The 14,807-nt window shown below is 43.6% G+C and overlaps 2 protein-coding genes across 2 annotated transcripts in view; one reads left to right on the plus strand and one right to left on the minus strand.

Annotated features, from left to right (window-relative positions):
* Positions 1-14,807, minus strand: part of LOC148646899 (protein NLRC3-like) — a 1,251,308-nt gene that overhangs the window by 1,040,508 nt on the left and 195,993 nt on the right. The gene's annotated exons all lie outside the window — the stretch shown is intronic.
* LOC148646920 (GTPase IMAP family member 8-like) lies at positions 567-14,754 on the plus strand. The gene is made up of 6 exons (XM_088609388.1): positions 567-693; positions 4,377-4,472; positions 4,772-5,758; positions 7,485-7,529; positions 11,819-11,914; positions 12,214-14,754. Exons 1-6 carry the CDS (start codon positions 663-665, stop codon positions 13,200-13,202), a joined length of 2,244 nt encoding a protein of 747 aa, XP_088465514.1. The 5' UTR covers positions 567-662; the 3' UTR covers positions 13,203-14,754.

Here is a 14,807-nt window from a genome sequence, read left to right on the forward strand (position 1 = left end):
CTCCATCCAACCTCACTGAGCTCGAGCTGTTTTGCAAGGAAGAATGGGCAAGAATTTCAGTCTCTCGATGTGCAAAACTGATAGAAACATACCCCAAGCGACTTGCAGCTGTAATCGCAGCAAAAGGTGGCTCTACAAAGTATTAACGCAAGGGGGCCGAATAATTTTGCACGCCCCACTTTTCATTTTTTTATTAGTTAAAAAAGTTTCAAAAATCCAATAGATTTCGTTCCACTTCACAATTGTGTCCCACTTGTTGGTGATTCTTCACATAAAATAAAAAATTTATATCTTTATGTTTGAAGCCTGAAATGTGGCAAAAGGTTTAAAAGTTCAAGGGGGCCGAATACTTTCGCAAGGCACTGTACGTGCTTTGGATTAACCACCATACAAGTGATCAATACATTCTCAATAATTAATCATTTGAAGTTGCATATCTGATTGTGATCTATAATAAAGTGATAATGACAATGATGATGCTATGATGATGTGCTGCGTTGAGAAAGCAACAAGCAAGATCAAGCGGAGGTTAATCCGGCGGTGAAGATTAGCCAGAAAGAGTCCAACCCTGCAGAGCCGAGGCCTGCGGGTGGCGGCGCTCACAGGCGGCTCTATCGCACATTCCCCTGAAGACATCCCTGCGCTGAGGGCGAGTAGACGGGATGGAGAGCAGAAGCTCCCGGCCGGGCTCGGGTGAGTGTTCGGGTCCAGGTTCTGAATTGCGCTCACACTCAGTCGTGAAGTCAGCCGCTTGCTGAAAATTAAAGGCAAGAGACAGACCTGAGACTCCTTCTGGGAAGAAACTTACTTTCGATTCCGTGTTGCTAGTGTGAGCGTCCGTACCAGTGCGCAGTGAAAAGTCAAATTAGTTGCTTGAAACATATGAGTGAATTGCAAGCATTTTCACGGATTTGTGCTCTTTCTTAATCCAGTTTTGTACAAGTCGCACAAGTTTGTACAAGTTTGGTACTTTTGACAAGCGATGTAATTACCCGTGTGGATGTTGTCATTAGTAATTATTGATAATACTTATTAATTATTCGTAATTCATAATACATTTTATTTACATCCGTAGAAATATGTTGGTTATAATGCTCATAAACTTCTATTTTATACAAAATCGAAATTTTCCTGACGATAATCGGAAATGAACAAATCGAAACTGTTTTTTTTAGGGAATTATTTAAATCTTCACAAAGGTGAAAAAATGAATTGTGGTGCCGTCAGTTAGCTGAAAACGAATTTGTAAGGTATAATAAAAGCTCGCTGTAAGATAATTAAAAACTTTTTTGCGAGTTTTATCAACTCTAGCGGAAGTACTATTTGGAGGATTATTGGGCATGGTTACTTTCAATTTCTTTTAAGCAGTTAATGGCGGCTTGACAATACAGTGTATCTGCTCGGCAAAGCCCGAGATGTTATAATTTCCCGTTCCGTCGTATTTAACAGTTTTGCGTGGAATGAAGACGCAAGCGTGTTTACACACTAGTAAATTGTGTCCGCGTGTGGGATCGGTGGTCCAGGTGTTCTGATCTGGGAACCTTTCTATCACAATGAGGTTGGAGTATAATTCAGTCCGTAACGCACAACTGACCTAGCTTTTCAAAATTCAGTGACCGAAAGTAGTTTTTCCGGTAGCCATGGATATTGGAGTCAAGATTTCTGTGTTAATGAGCAAACTCTCAGAAATAAAGCAATGCATAATAATAAAACTAAGCATTTTATTAGATGTTAATTGTTCCGAAATGATCTGAAATCAGAGTCGAAGTGCATTGTCATTGCTGATTAATGAAGAACAAAGCTCTTAGCCATAAGGTACCTTTGTGACCAGAATTTACTAAAGAAAATGAGAAGCTGTTTACAAAGCCAAAGCCCTTCTTTGAAGTTAAGACCCTGCACTGCCCTTGGCCTTACTGTCTTCTGTTGCTTCATGACCAAAGTAGTCTTCACATCCCTCAGCTACACGGATGTAGCTCTGTGTCAGTGTAGTTCACAGATAATGGCTCATTTTCACTCATTATCAGCCAGCCTCTACCTGACATCTGCATTGCCTGTAGTATTTGCAAGCTTCCCAGCAGCCATATCACATATCACAAATGACTTGATCCAAAGTCCAACACACAGGCTGAACATTTTTCAGGACTGTAAAACAAAAGTACAGATGTTTCCATGCCGAGTGAATATTTAATACCCACACTTGTAAAAGACTTAATTTCTTTTTGCTGCCTGCAACATCAGTGGAAAGTGGAAGGCTTTTCTCAAAAGCAGGAGATCTTGTGCCTGCCAGAACAAGACTGAGTCCCGCAAACACTGAACAAATGATCATGATAAACCATTACCTGTACACTTAAGGGACTGAAAGAGAGCATTCCAGCAAGAAGATTGAATTGGACTCAACAGTAACCTATAAAAAGATATGTATTGAATAACTTAGTAAATACAAGTCTTTTGCCATTTTAAATGTACCTAGACCTTTAAATAAATACAAAATCAGCAAATTATTATTTTTTGTTAAATTCTTCATATTTTAGTGGCTGTATTAGATTAAATTGCAATTCTTAATCTGTGAATAATATTTGTTTTAGTATTTTAAAGGCAAATTTATTTTTGTTAAATTTTGCATTTATGATCATGTTCAAATACCACATTAAACATTTTGAAATTAATCACTACATATTTGTTAATTGTTGATAATGATGTTCTGACAGCTTTTACAAACTTATTAGCTTACAGTGTGACTATAAATTTCTACAGTGATCAAATGTTCTAGCTCACATTACAGAAACAGAAGCCGTCCGTGCTGCAGATTGCAGAGCTACTATCACACATTCTACTGGTTTTAACTCTCTTCGCAATTCTCAGAGACTCACTTCAGACACAGTTCTCATTGTGAAAACCTGTGTGTTCTTACTTTAAAGCTTGGAGCAGGGCAACCTGAAGCCAGAGCTCAGGGTCCTAATCCACTTCAAAACCAGACTGGACCTGAAGCTCCGGAGCCAGGCTGGAGCTCTGGTTCCTAATTTGCCCCACAGCCAGACTTGAGCTGGAGGTGGGGTTCATAATAAACTCCTGAGCCAGACTGGAGCTGGAGCTGGGGTTCCTAATCAACTCCAGAGCCAGGCTGGAGCTGGAGCTGGGGTTCGTAATCAACTCCAGAGCCAGACTGGAGCTTGAGCTGGGGTTCCTAATCAACTCCAGAGCCAGACTGGAGCTGGAGCTGGGGTTCCTGATCAACTCCTGAGCCAGACTGGAGCTTGAGCTGGGGTTCCTAATCAACATCAGAGCCAGGCTGGAGCTGGGGTTCCTAATCAACTCCAGAGCCAGACTGGAGCTGGAGCTGGGGTTCCTAATCAACATCAGAGCCAGGCTGGAGCTGGTGTTCCTAATCAACTCCAGAGCCAGACTGGAGCTGGAGCTGGGGTTCCTACTCAACTCCAGAGCCAGACTGGAGCTGGGGTTCCTAATCAACTCCAGAGCCAGACTTGAGCTGGAGCTGGGGTTCCTAATCAACTCCAGAGCCAGACTTGAGCTGGAGCTGGGGTTCCTAATCAACTCCAGAGCCAGACTGGAGCTGGAGCTGGGGTTCCTGATCAACTCCTGAGCCAGACTGGAGCTTGAGCTGGGGTTCCTAATCAACTCCAGAGCCAGACTGGAGCTGGAGCTGGGGTTCCTAATCAACTCCAGAGCCAGGCTGGAGCTGGGGTTCCTAATCAACTCCAGAGCCAGACTGGAGCTGGAGCTGGGGTTCCTGATCAACTCCTGAGCCAGACTGGAGCTTGAGCTGGGGTTCCTAATCACCTCCAGAGCCAGACTGGAGCTGGAGCTGGGGTTCCTAATCAACTCCAGAGCCAGACTGGAGCTGGAGCTGGAGCTCCTAATCTTCCCCAGAGCCAAACTGGAGCTGGTGGTCCTGATCAGCTGCAGAGTTGGAGCGAAAGTCGGCCTGCAGGAGCTGTTTGGGGACCAATGCCAACAAATTTGGAACAGTGCCAGCTCTAGAGCAAACCCAGAGTGGAGTGAGTTTAGCCAGTACTTTGAGATTAACACCCCTAAGAGTTTTGAAAAGTACTAAGCTATCTTCAATGAGCAAGTATGTACAAGGTTGTCTTAACATGTCTTCTAATGGATGGTTTCTCCTACAACCCAATGTCTCTTTTCAAATTACATGGCTATTGCTTTAGACAAGTGTGATCCAGAGGGAAAATACCATCTACTGGTCCACCAAACCACTTAGAGCAGCAGCTTTGTTTTAGTTTTCTGTGTTTAGCTTCCGACATCTGACAAGACCAGGCAACAAAACAGCAACAGTGATATTGTCTAGCAGATGCATCACTTTACGTAAATATTTTCTTCATTTCTATTCCTCTGTGTTGCAGAGTCCTCTTACACCACAGAGATTGAGGGGCAGGAAGAGGATATTTCCACAGTCCCACTCAAGAAACATGGAAGTTTCCTACACTTACCCCCCAGCAGTAAGTCCCAGTTTGAACAATTTATTCTGCAAGTGAGCAGCTACGGAACAGATTTGATGTCCGATGTCCTTGTTGATTCATTCACTTATTTGATCAATCATAACAGACAGTGTTGTGTCATGAAATGAGTGGAGAGTATCAGAGCTCACAGATGCCATCTGACCACACTGTACACTGCAGTCTTATCAGAATGGGTGTACAGTGGCAGGTCAGGAAGAACCAATTTACCCAATTAAATTAATAATGTCTCTGATGAAAACAGCTGACCACTTTCTTGCCTTCCTTGTGCTGTATTGTAGTGGCAGAGGGTGACCCTGTGGAAGAAAAAGGGGAAGGAACTTACCCTGGGCCTCAGGACCTCAGACTGGTGGTAGTGGGGAAGACAGGTGTGGGAAAGAGTGCCTCTGCGAACACTATCCTGGGACAGGAGACCTTCATATCGAAGCCCAGCTTTACCTCCATCACGCAGGGGTGTGAGAAGAGGCAGGGCGAGGTGGCTGGGCGCTGCGTGACCATTGTGGACACGCCTGGCCTCTTTGACACCAACCTGAAGGAGGACTGTATCAGACGGGAGATCGGAAAGTGCGTCAGCCTCTCGTCCCCAGGGCCGCACGCCATCCTGCTGGTGGTCAAGCCGGACCGCTTCACCAAGGAGGAGAGCTGTGCAGTGCGGAAGATCCAGGAGATTTTTGGAGATGGAGCGTCCCGCTACATCCTGGTCCTGTTCACACGCAAAGATGATCTGAAGGGCCGAAGTATAGAGGAGTGCATGGGGGAGACTGACAGTGAGCTGAAGGTACTCCTGGGGCAGTGTGGTGGGAGGTACCATGTGTTTGAGAACAATGAGCCAGATGACCGCAGCCAGGTGACCAACCTGCTAGACAAGATCGATACCATGATCATGTCCAATGGGGGAGGCTGCTACACCAACGAGATGTATGAACATGTTGAGCGTATGATCCAGCAGAAGGAGCAGGAGCTGAGGAGGCACTACGAGGAGAAACTGCACCAAAAAGAGAAGGAGCTGAAGGCCAGGTTCCAGCAGGAGATCGAGGAGCTGAAGAAGACAATGCAGGAGAAGGTGGAAAGGCTGGAGGAAGATGGGAGGCAGAGGGACACCAAGATGAAAGAGATAGAGGACAGGAACAAGAGGGAGTTAGAAGAGTGGAAACGCTACTTCACAGAGAAGAGCAGGAAGTCCAGACAAGAGGCAGAGAATTCTGGTATCATTTTACACCACATTTCAGACATGTGGAAACGCTTCAAAAAGCTGACCATAGTGGACTAGAGCAATTCAGGACTTTGCTACAAAGCAGTCTCTTGAACATTTTAATGGCTTGTGCTTTGACCTTACAAACTGATCATATATTTGTGTTTAATGGTATTAATATACATTTTGAATGCTACCATCTACTGTTCTGTTTCTACATGGAACATATTTTGTTTTTGATAAAATATTGTCATGTTGTTGTTTAAATATCTTAAATGAATGTGCTGTACAGACATTTCCTAAACCTCTCAGCTAACCCTTATGATTATTACCACAAGTGCTTTGCTGAAAAGCCATGACTGGCAGGTGTGTACTGACCTGTGTTACTCCTTGACAATACACACACACTCCCACAGAACAGAGAATATCATGATCTGTTTTTCATCTGTCATCTGTGATTGTACACCAAACAATTTTACATTTGCTCTAATGATGATAGTTTTAACAAGCTGAAAGTAGTTTTTCTATGTAAACCACATAAATTCTGTTGTCATTGTCAATTTGTAGGGTAAACAGTTTTGAAAAGATGACTGGTGGTTCTGTACTGCTGACCGGGAGTGTTAATTAGTGAAGAAACTTAGACTTCCTAAATTATGTTTAGTTCTAATTAACACAAACATCCCTCCCTCTTCCCCTTTTAGTTCACTTTTCCTTTGTAGCTTGGAAAACACATAAAAAAATGGAGGATGAAAATGTCTAACAAAAGGCCTAAAAATTCTCTCTAAGTGCTTTGAAAAAAATTCACTTGAAATCTTTCAATAAGAATAAATTCATTTTATTATATATGATCTATATTATATTCGATCCATATGATAAATCATTATATATGATGATTTCCAGCTAACTGAAATTTTGATTTTGGTGTTCCACAATGATCTGGTAAAATTTTTGCTGTTTGAAAACAGTCTCCCCATGTCCACCAGCCTGTTTCATGATGTCCTGCGCTCCACTGCACACAGATCCTCACCCCCATCACACACCTGCATTCTTTCAAAAACACACTCACACAGTGATCTTCTGGCAGTGTAGCATTCCAGTGTTGCAGTGACTGGACAGAACACATATACACAGGCAGAGGTGGAGTAGCAGTTAGACCATCCCAACAGAGCTGTCCTTACACACCAGCCATCTGGGCCATGGCGTTTAACATTCACCAGTGAACAGTGCAATTGTTACTGTGAGCCACACACAGCCCATGAAGGTGGAGTCAGACATTTAATAGTCAGACTATGACAGAGAATTGTCTTGCAACAAAAACAAACATATCAATTTTGACATTTTAATGCAAAACGTGAAGTCAAAATCCTCATTCTACTCTAAATACTGTGAATATTTTTGTGAGACTGAGATAGTTGTATTTTCGTATTTTATTTTGTCTAGCTGCAATGTTGTTTTGAATTTAAAGGACCAGACATTCTTTGATTGTCTCACAGTATTTTCCACTTTTGTCCAAATGAAATACGTGCTTTGGATTAACCACCATACAAGTGATCAATACATTCTCAATAATTAATCATTTGAAGTTGCATATCTGATTGTGATCTATAATAAAGTGATAATGACAATGATGATGCTATGATGATGTGCTGCGTTGAGAAAGCAACAAGCAAGATCAAGCGGAGGTTAATCCGGCGGTGAAGATTAGCCAGAAAGAGTCCAACCCTACAGAGCCGAGGCCTGCGGGTGGCGGCGCTCACAGGCGGCTCTATCGCACATTCCCCTGAAGACATCCCTGCGCTGAGGGCGAGTAGACGGGATGGAGAGCAGAAGCTCCCGGCCGGGCTCGGGTGAGTGTTCGGGTCCAGGTTCTGAATTGCGCTCACACTCAGTCGTGAAGTCAGCCGCTTGCTGAAAATTAAAGGCAAGAGACAGACCTGAGACTCCTTCTGGGAAGAAACTTACTTTCGATTCCGTGTTGCTAGTGTGAGCGTCCGTACCAGTGCGCAGTGAAAAGTCAAATTAGTTGCTTGAAACATATGAGTGAATTGCAAGCATTTTCACGGATTTGTGCTCTTTCTTAATCCAGTTTTGTACAAGTCGCACAAGTTTGTACAAGTTTGGTACTTTTGACAAGCGATGTAATTACCCGTGTGGATGTTGTCATTAGTAATTATTGATAATACTTATTAATTATTCGTAATTCATAATACATTTTATTTACATCCGTAGAAATATGTTGGTTATAATGCTCATAAACTTCTATTTTATACAAAATCGAAATTTTCCTGACGATAATCGGAAATGAACAAATCGAAACTGTTTTTTTTAGGGAATTATTTAAATCTTCACAAAGGTGAAAAAATGAATTGTGGTGCCGTCAGTTAGCTGAAAACGAATTTGTAAGGTATAATAAAAGCTCGCTGTAAGATAATTAAAAACTTTTTTGCGAGTTTTATCAACTCTAGCGGAAGTACTATTTGGAGGATTATTGGGCATGGTTACTTTCAATTTCGTTTCAGCAGTTAATGGCGGCTTGACAATACAGTGTATCTGCTCGGCAAAGCCCGAGATGTTATAATTTCCCGTTCCGTCGTATTTAACAGTTTTGCGTGGAATGAAGACGCAAGCGTGTTTACACACTAGTAAATTGTGTCTGCGTGTGGGATCGGTGGTCCAGGTGTTCTGATCTGGGAACCTTTCTATCACAATGAGGTTGGAGTATAATTCAGTCCGTAACGCACAACTGACCTAGCTTTTCAAAATTCAGTGACCGAAAGTAGTTTTTCCGGTAGCCATGGATATTGGAGTCAAGATTTCTGTGTTAATGAGCAAACTCTCAGAAATAAAGCAATGCATAATAATAAAACTAAGCATTTTATTAGATGTTAATTGTTCCGAAATGATCTGAAATCAGAGTCGAAGTGCATTGTCATTGCTGATTAATGAAGAACAAAGCTCTTAGCCATAAGGTACCTTTGTGACCAGAATTTACTAAAGAAAATGAGAAGCTGTTTACAAAGCCAAAGCCCTTCTTTGAAGTTAAGACCCTGCACTGCCCTTGGCCTTACTGTCTTCTGTTGCTTCATGACCAAAGTAGTCTTCACATCCCTCAGCTACACGGATGTAGCTCTGTGTCAGTGTAGTTCACAGATAATGGCTCATTTTCACTCATTATCAGCCAGCCTCTACCTGACATCTGCATTGCCTGTAGTATTTGCAAGCTTCCCAGCAGCCATATCACATATCACAAATGACTTGATCCAAAGTCCAACACACAGGCTGAACATTTTTCAGGACTGTAAAACAAAAGTACAGATGTTTCCATGCCGAGTGAATATTTAATACCCACACTTGTAAAAGACTTAATTTCTTTTTGCTGCCTGCAACATCAGTGGAAAGTGGAAGGCTTTTCTCAAAAGCAGGAGATCTTGTGCCTGCCAGAACAAGACTGAGTCCCGCAAACACTGAACAAATGATCATGATAAACCATTACCTGTACACTTAAGGGACTGAAAGAGAGCATTCCAGCAAGAAGATTGAATTGGACTCAACAGTAACCTATAAAAAGATATGTATTGAATAACTTAGTAAATACAAGTCTTTTGCCATTTTAAATGTACCTAGACCTTTAAATAAATACAAAATCAGCAAATTATTATTTTTTGTTAAATTCTTCATATTTTAGTGGCTGTATTAGATTAAATTGCAATTCTTAATCTGTGAATAATATTTGTTTTAGTATTTTAAAGGCAAATTTATTTTTGTTAAATTTTGCATTTATGATCATGTTCAAATACCACATTAAACATTTTAAAATTAATCACTACATATTTGTTAATTGTTGATAATGATGTTCTGACAGCTTTTACAAACTTATTAGCTTACAGTGTGACTATAAATTTCTACAGTGATCAAATGTTCTAGCTCACATTACAGAAACAGAAGCCGTCCGTGCTGCAGATTGCAGAGCTACTATCACACATTCTACTGGTTTTAACTCTCTTCGCAATTCTCAGAGACTCACTTCAGACACAGTTCTCATTGTGAAAACCTGTGTGTTCTTACTTTAAAGCTTGGAGCAGGGCAACCTGAAGCCAGAGCTCAGGGTCCTAATCCACTTCAAAACCAGACTGGACCTGAAGCTCCGGAGCCAGGCTGGAGCTCTGGTTCCTAATTTGCCCCACAGCCAGACTTGAGCTGGAGGTGGGGTTCATAATAAACTCCTGAGCCAGACTGGAGCTGGAGCTGGGGTTCCTAATCAACTCCAGAGCCAGGCTGGAGCTGGAGCTGGGGTTCGTAATCAACTCCAGAGCCAGACTGGAGCTTGAGCTGGGGTTCCTAATCAACTCCAGAGCCAGACTGGAGCTGGAGCTGGGGTTCCTAATCAACTCCAGAGCCAGACTGGAGCTGGGGTTCCTGATCAACTCCTGAGCCAGACTGGAGCTTGAGCTGGGGTTCCTAATCAACTCCAGAGCCAGACTGGAGCTGGAGCTGGGGTTCCTAATCAACTCCTGAGCCAGACTGGAGCTGGGGTTCCTGATCAACTCCTGAGCCAGACTGGAGCTTGAGCTGGGGTTCCTAATCAACTCCAGAGCCAGACTGGAGCTGGAGCTGGGGTTCCTAATCAACTCCAGAGCCAGGCTGGAGCTGGGGTTCCTAATCAACTCCAGAGCCAGACTGGAGCTGGAGCTGGGGTTCCTGATCAACTCCTGAGCCAGACTGGAGCTTGAGCTGGGGTTCCTAATCAACTCCTGAGCCAGACTAGAGCTGGAGCTGGGGTTCCTGATCAACTCCTGAGCCAGACTGGAGCTTGAGCTGGGGTTCCTAATCAACATCAGAGCCAGGCTGGAGCTGGGGTTCCTAATCAACTCCAGAGCCAGACTGGAGCTGGAGCTGGGGTTCCTAATCAACTCCAGAGCCAGACTGGAGCTGGGGTTCCTAATCAACTCCAGAGCCAGACTGGAGCTGGAGCTGGGGTTCGTAATCAACTCCAGATCCAGACTGGAGCTGGAGCTGAGGTTCCTAATCAACTCCACAGCCAGACTGGAGGTTGAGCTGGGGTTCCTAATCAACTCCAGAGCCAGACTGGAGCTGGAGCTGGGGTTCCTGATCAACTCCTGAGCCAGACTGGAGCTTGAGCTGAGGTTCCTAATCAACTCCAGAGCCAGACTGGAGCTGGAGCTGGGGTTCCTAATCAACTCCAGAGCCAGACTGGAGCTGGGGTTCCTGATCAACTCCTGAGCCAGACTGGAGCTTGAGCTGGGGTTCCTAATCAACTCCAGAGCCAGACTGGAGCTGGAGCTGGGGTTCCTAATCAACTCCAGAGCCAGACTGGAGCTGGGGTTCCTGATCAACTCCTGAGCCAGACTGGAGCTTGAGCTGGGGTTCCTAATCAACTCCAGAGCCAGACTGGAGCTGGAGCTGGGGTTCCTAATCAACTCCAGAGCCAGGCTGGAGCTGGGGTTCCTAATCAACTCCAGAGCCAGACTGGAGCTGGAGCTGGGGTTCCTGATCAACTCCTGAGCCAGACTGGAGCTTGAGCTGGGGTTCCTAATCAACTCCAGAGCCAGACTGGAGCTGGAGCTGGGGTTCCTAATCAACTCCAGAGCCAGACTGGAGCTGGAGCTGGAGCTCCTAATCTTCCCCAGAGCCAAACTGGAGCTGGTGGTCCTGATCAGCTGCAGAGTTGGAGCGAAAGTCGGCCTGCAGGAGCTGTTTGGGGACCAATGCCAACAAATTTGGAACAGTGCCAGCTCTAGAGCAAACCCAGAGTGGAGTGAGTTTAGCCAGTACTTTGAGATTAACACCCCTAAGAGTTTTGAAAAGTACTAAGCTATCTTCAATGAGCAAGTATGTACAAGGTTGTCTTAACATGTCTTCTAATGGATGGTTTCTCCTACAACCCAATGTCTCTTTTCAAATTACATGGCTATTGCTTTAGACAAGTGTGATCCAGAGGGAAAATACCATCTACTGGTCCACCAAACCACTTAGAGCAGCAGCTTTGTTTTAGTTTTCTGTGTTTAGCTTCCGACATCTGACAAGACCAGGCAACAAAACAGCAACAGTGATATTGTCTAGCAGATGCATCACTTTACGTAAATATCTTCTTCATTTCTATTCCTCTGTGTTGCAGAGTCCTCTAACACCACAGAGATTGAGGGGCAGGAAGAGGATATTTCCACAGTCCCACTCAAGAAACATGGAAGTTTCCTACACTTACCCCCCAGCAGTAAGTCCCAGTTTGAACAATTTATTCTGCAAGTGAGCAGCTACGGAACAGATTTGATGTCAGATGTCCTTGTTGATTCATTCACTTATTTGATCAATCATAACAGACAGTGTTGTGTCATGAAATGAGTGGAGAGTATCAGAGCTCACAGATGCCATCTGACCACACTGCACACTGCAGTCTTATCAGAATGGGTGTACAGTGGCAGGTCAGGAAGAACCAATTTACCCAATTAAATTAATAATGTCTCTGATGAAAACAGCTGACCACTTTCTTGCCTTCCTTGTGCTGTATTGTAGTGGCAGAGGGTGACCCTGTGGAAGAAAAAGGGGAAGGAACTTACCCTGGGCCTCAGGACCTCAGACTGGTGGTAGTGGGGAAGACAGGTGTGGGAAAGAGTGCCTCTGCGAACACCATCCTGGGACAGGAGACCTTCATATCGAAGCCCAGCTTTACCTCCATCACGCAGGTGTGTGAGAAGAGGCAGGGCGAGGTGGCTGGGCGCTGCGTGACCATTGTGGACACGCCTGGCCTCTTTGACACCAACCTGAAGGAGGACTGTATCAGACGGGAGATCGGAAAGTGCGTCAGCCTCTCGTCCCCAGGGCCGCACGCCATCCTGCTGGTGGTCAAGCCGGACCGCTTCACCAAGGAGGAGAGCTGTGCAGTGCGGAAGATCCAGGAGATTTTTGGAGATGGAGCGTCCCGCTACATCCTGGTCCTGTTCACACGCAAAGATGATCTGAAGGGCCGAAGTATAGAGGAGTGCATGGGGGAGACTGACAGTGAGCTGAAGGTACTCCTGGGGCAGTGTGGTGGGAGGTACCATGTGTTTGAGAACAATAAGCCAGATGACCGCAGCCAGGTGACCAACCTGCTAGACAAGATCGATACCATGATCATGTCCAATGGGGGAGGCTGCTACACCAACGAGATGTATGAACATGTTGAGCGTATGATCCAGCAGAAGGAGCAGGAGCTGAGGAGGCACTACGAGGAGAAACTGCACCAAAAAGAGAAGGAGCTGAAGGCCAGGTTCCAGCAGGAGATCGAGGAGCTGAAGAAGACAATGCAGGAGAAGGTGGAAAGGCTGGAGGAAGATGGGAGGCAGAGGGACACCAAGATGAAAGAGATAGAGGACAGGAACAAGAGGGAGTTAGAAGAGTGGAAACGCTACTTCACAGAGAAGAGCAGGAAGTCCAGACAAGAGGCAGAGAATTCTGGTATCATTTTACACCACATTTCAGACATGTGGAAACGCTTCAAAAAGCTGACCATAGTGGACTAGAGCAATTCAGGACTTTGCTACAAAGCAGTCTCTTGAACATTTTAATGGCTTGTGCTTTGACCTTACAAACTGATCATATATTTGTGTTTAATGGTATTAATATACATTTTGAATGCTACCATCTACTGTTCTGTTTCTACATGGAACATATTTTGTTTTTGATAAAATATTGTCATGTTGTTGTTTAAATATCTTAAATGAATGTGCTGTACAGACATTTCCTAAACCTCTCAGCTAACCCTTATGATTATTACCACAAGTGCTTTGCTGAAAAGCCATGACTGGCAGGTGTGTACTGACCTGTGTTACTCCTTGACAATACACACACACTCCCACAGAACAGAGAATGACATGATCTGTTTTTCATCTGTCCTCTGTGATTGTACACCAAACAATTTTACATTTGCTCTAATGATGATAGTTTTAACAAGCTGAAAGTAGTTTTTCTATGTAAACCACATAAATTCTGTTGTCATTGTCAATTTGTAGGGTAAACAGTTTTGAAAAGATGACTGGTGGTTCTGTACTGCTGACCGGGAGTGTTAATTAGTGAAGAAACTTAGACTTCCTAAATTATGTTTAGTTCTAATTAACACAAACATCCCTCCCTCTTCCCCTTTTAGTTCACTTTTCCTTTGTAGCTTGGAAAACACATAAAAAAATGGAGGATGAAAATGTCTAACAAAAGGCCTAAAAATTCTCTCTAAGTGCTTTGAAAAAAATTCACTTGAAATCTTTCAATAAGAATAAATTCATTTTATTATATATGATCTATATTATATTCGATCCATATGATAAATCATTATATATGATGATTTCCAGCTAACTGAAATTTTGATTTTGGTGTTCCACAATGATCTGGTAAAATTTTTGCTGTTTGAAAACAGTGTCTCCCCATGTCCACCAGCCTGTTTCATGATGTCCTGCGCTCCACTGCACACAGATCCTCACCCCCATCACACACCTACATTCTTTCAAAAACACACTCACACAGTGATCTTCTGGCAGTGTAGCATTCCAGTGTTGCAGTGACTGGACAGAACACATATACACAGGCAGAGGTGGAGTAGCAGTTAGACCATCCCAACAGAGCTGTCCTTACACACCAGCCATCTGGGCCATGGCGTTTAACATTCACCAGTGAACAGTGCAATTGTTACTGTGAGCCACACACAGCCCATGAAGGTGGAGTCAGACATTTAATAGTCAGACTATGACAGAGAATTGTCTTGCAACAAAAACAAACATATCAATTTTGACATTTTAATGCAAAACGTGAAGTCAAAATCCTCATTCTACTCTAAATACTGTGAATATTTTTGTGAGACTGAGATAGTTGTATTTTCGTATTTTATTTTGTCTAGCTGCAATGTTGTTTTGAATTTAAAGGACCAGACATTCTTTGATTGTCTCACAGTATTTTCCACTTTTGTCCAAATGAAATACGTGCTTTGGATTAACCACCATACAAGTGATCAATACATTCTCAATAATTAATCATTTGAAGTTGCATATCTGATTGTGATCTATAATAAAGTGATAATGACAATGATGATGCTATGATGATGTGCTGCGTTGAGAAAGCAACAAGCAAGATCAAGCGGA

Source organism: Lepisosteus platostomus, chromosome 16 (genome assembly GCF_059453375.1).
Source record: "Lepisosteus platostomus isolate fLepPlt1 chromosome 16, fLepPlt1.hap1, whole genome shotgun sequence".
Classification (NCBI taxonomy): domain Eukaryota; kingdom Metazoa; phylum Chordata; class Actinopteri; order Semionotiformes; family Lepisosteidae; genus Lepisosteus; species Lepisosteus platostomus.

Excerpts from the sequence above, each read along its gene's own strand:
- LOC148646920 (XM_088609388.1), top strand. The coding sequence starts at position 663 with ATGGAGAGCAGAAGCTCCCGGCCGGGCTCGG. Across the intron at positions 5,759-7,484 it reads AAAGCTGACCATAGTGGACT|GGCGAGTAGACGGGATGGAG; the intron begins AGAGCAATTCAG and ends CCCTGCGCTGAG. Across the intron at positions 7,530-11,818 it reads AAGCTCCCGGCCGGGCTCGG|AGTCCTCTAACACCACAGAG; the intron begins GTGAGTGTTCGG and ends TCTGTGTTGCAG.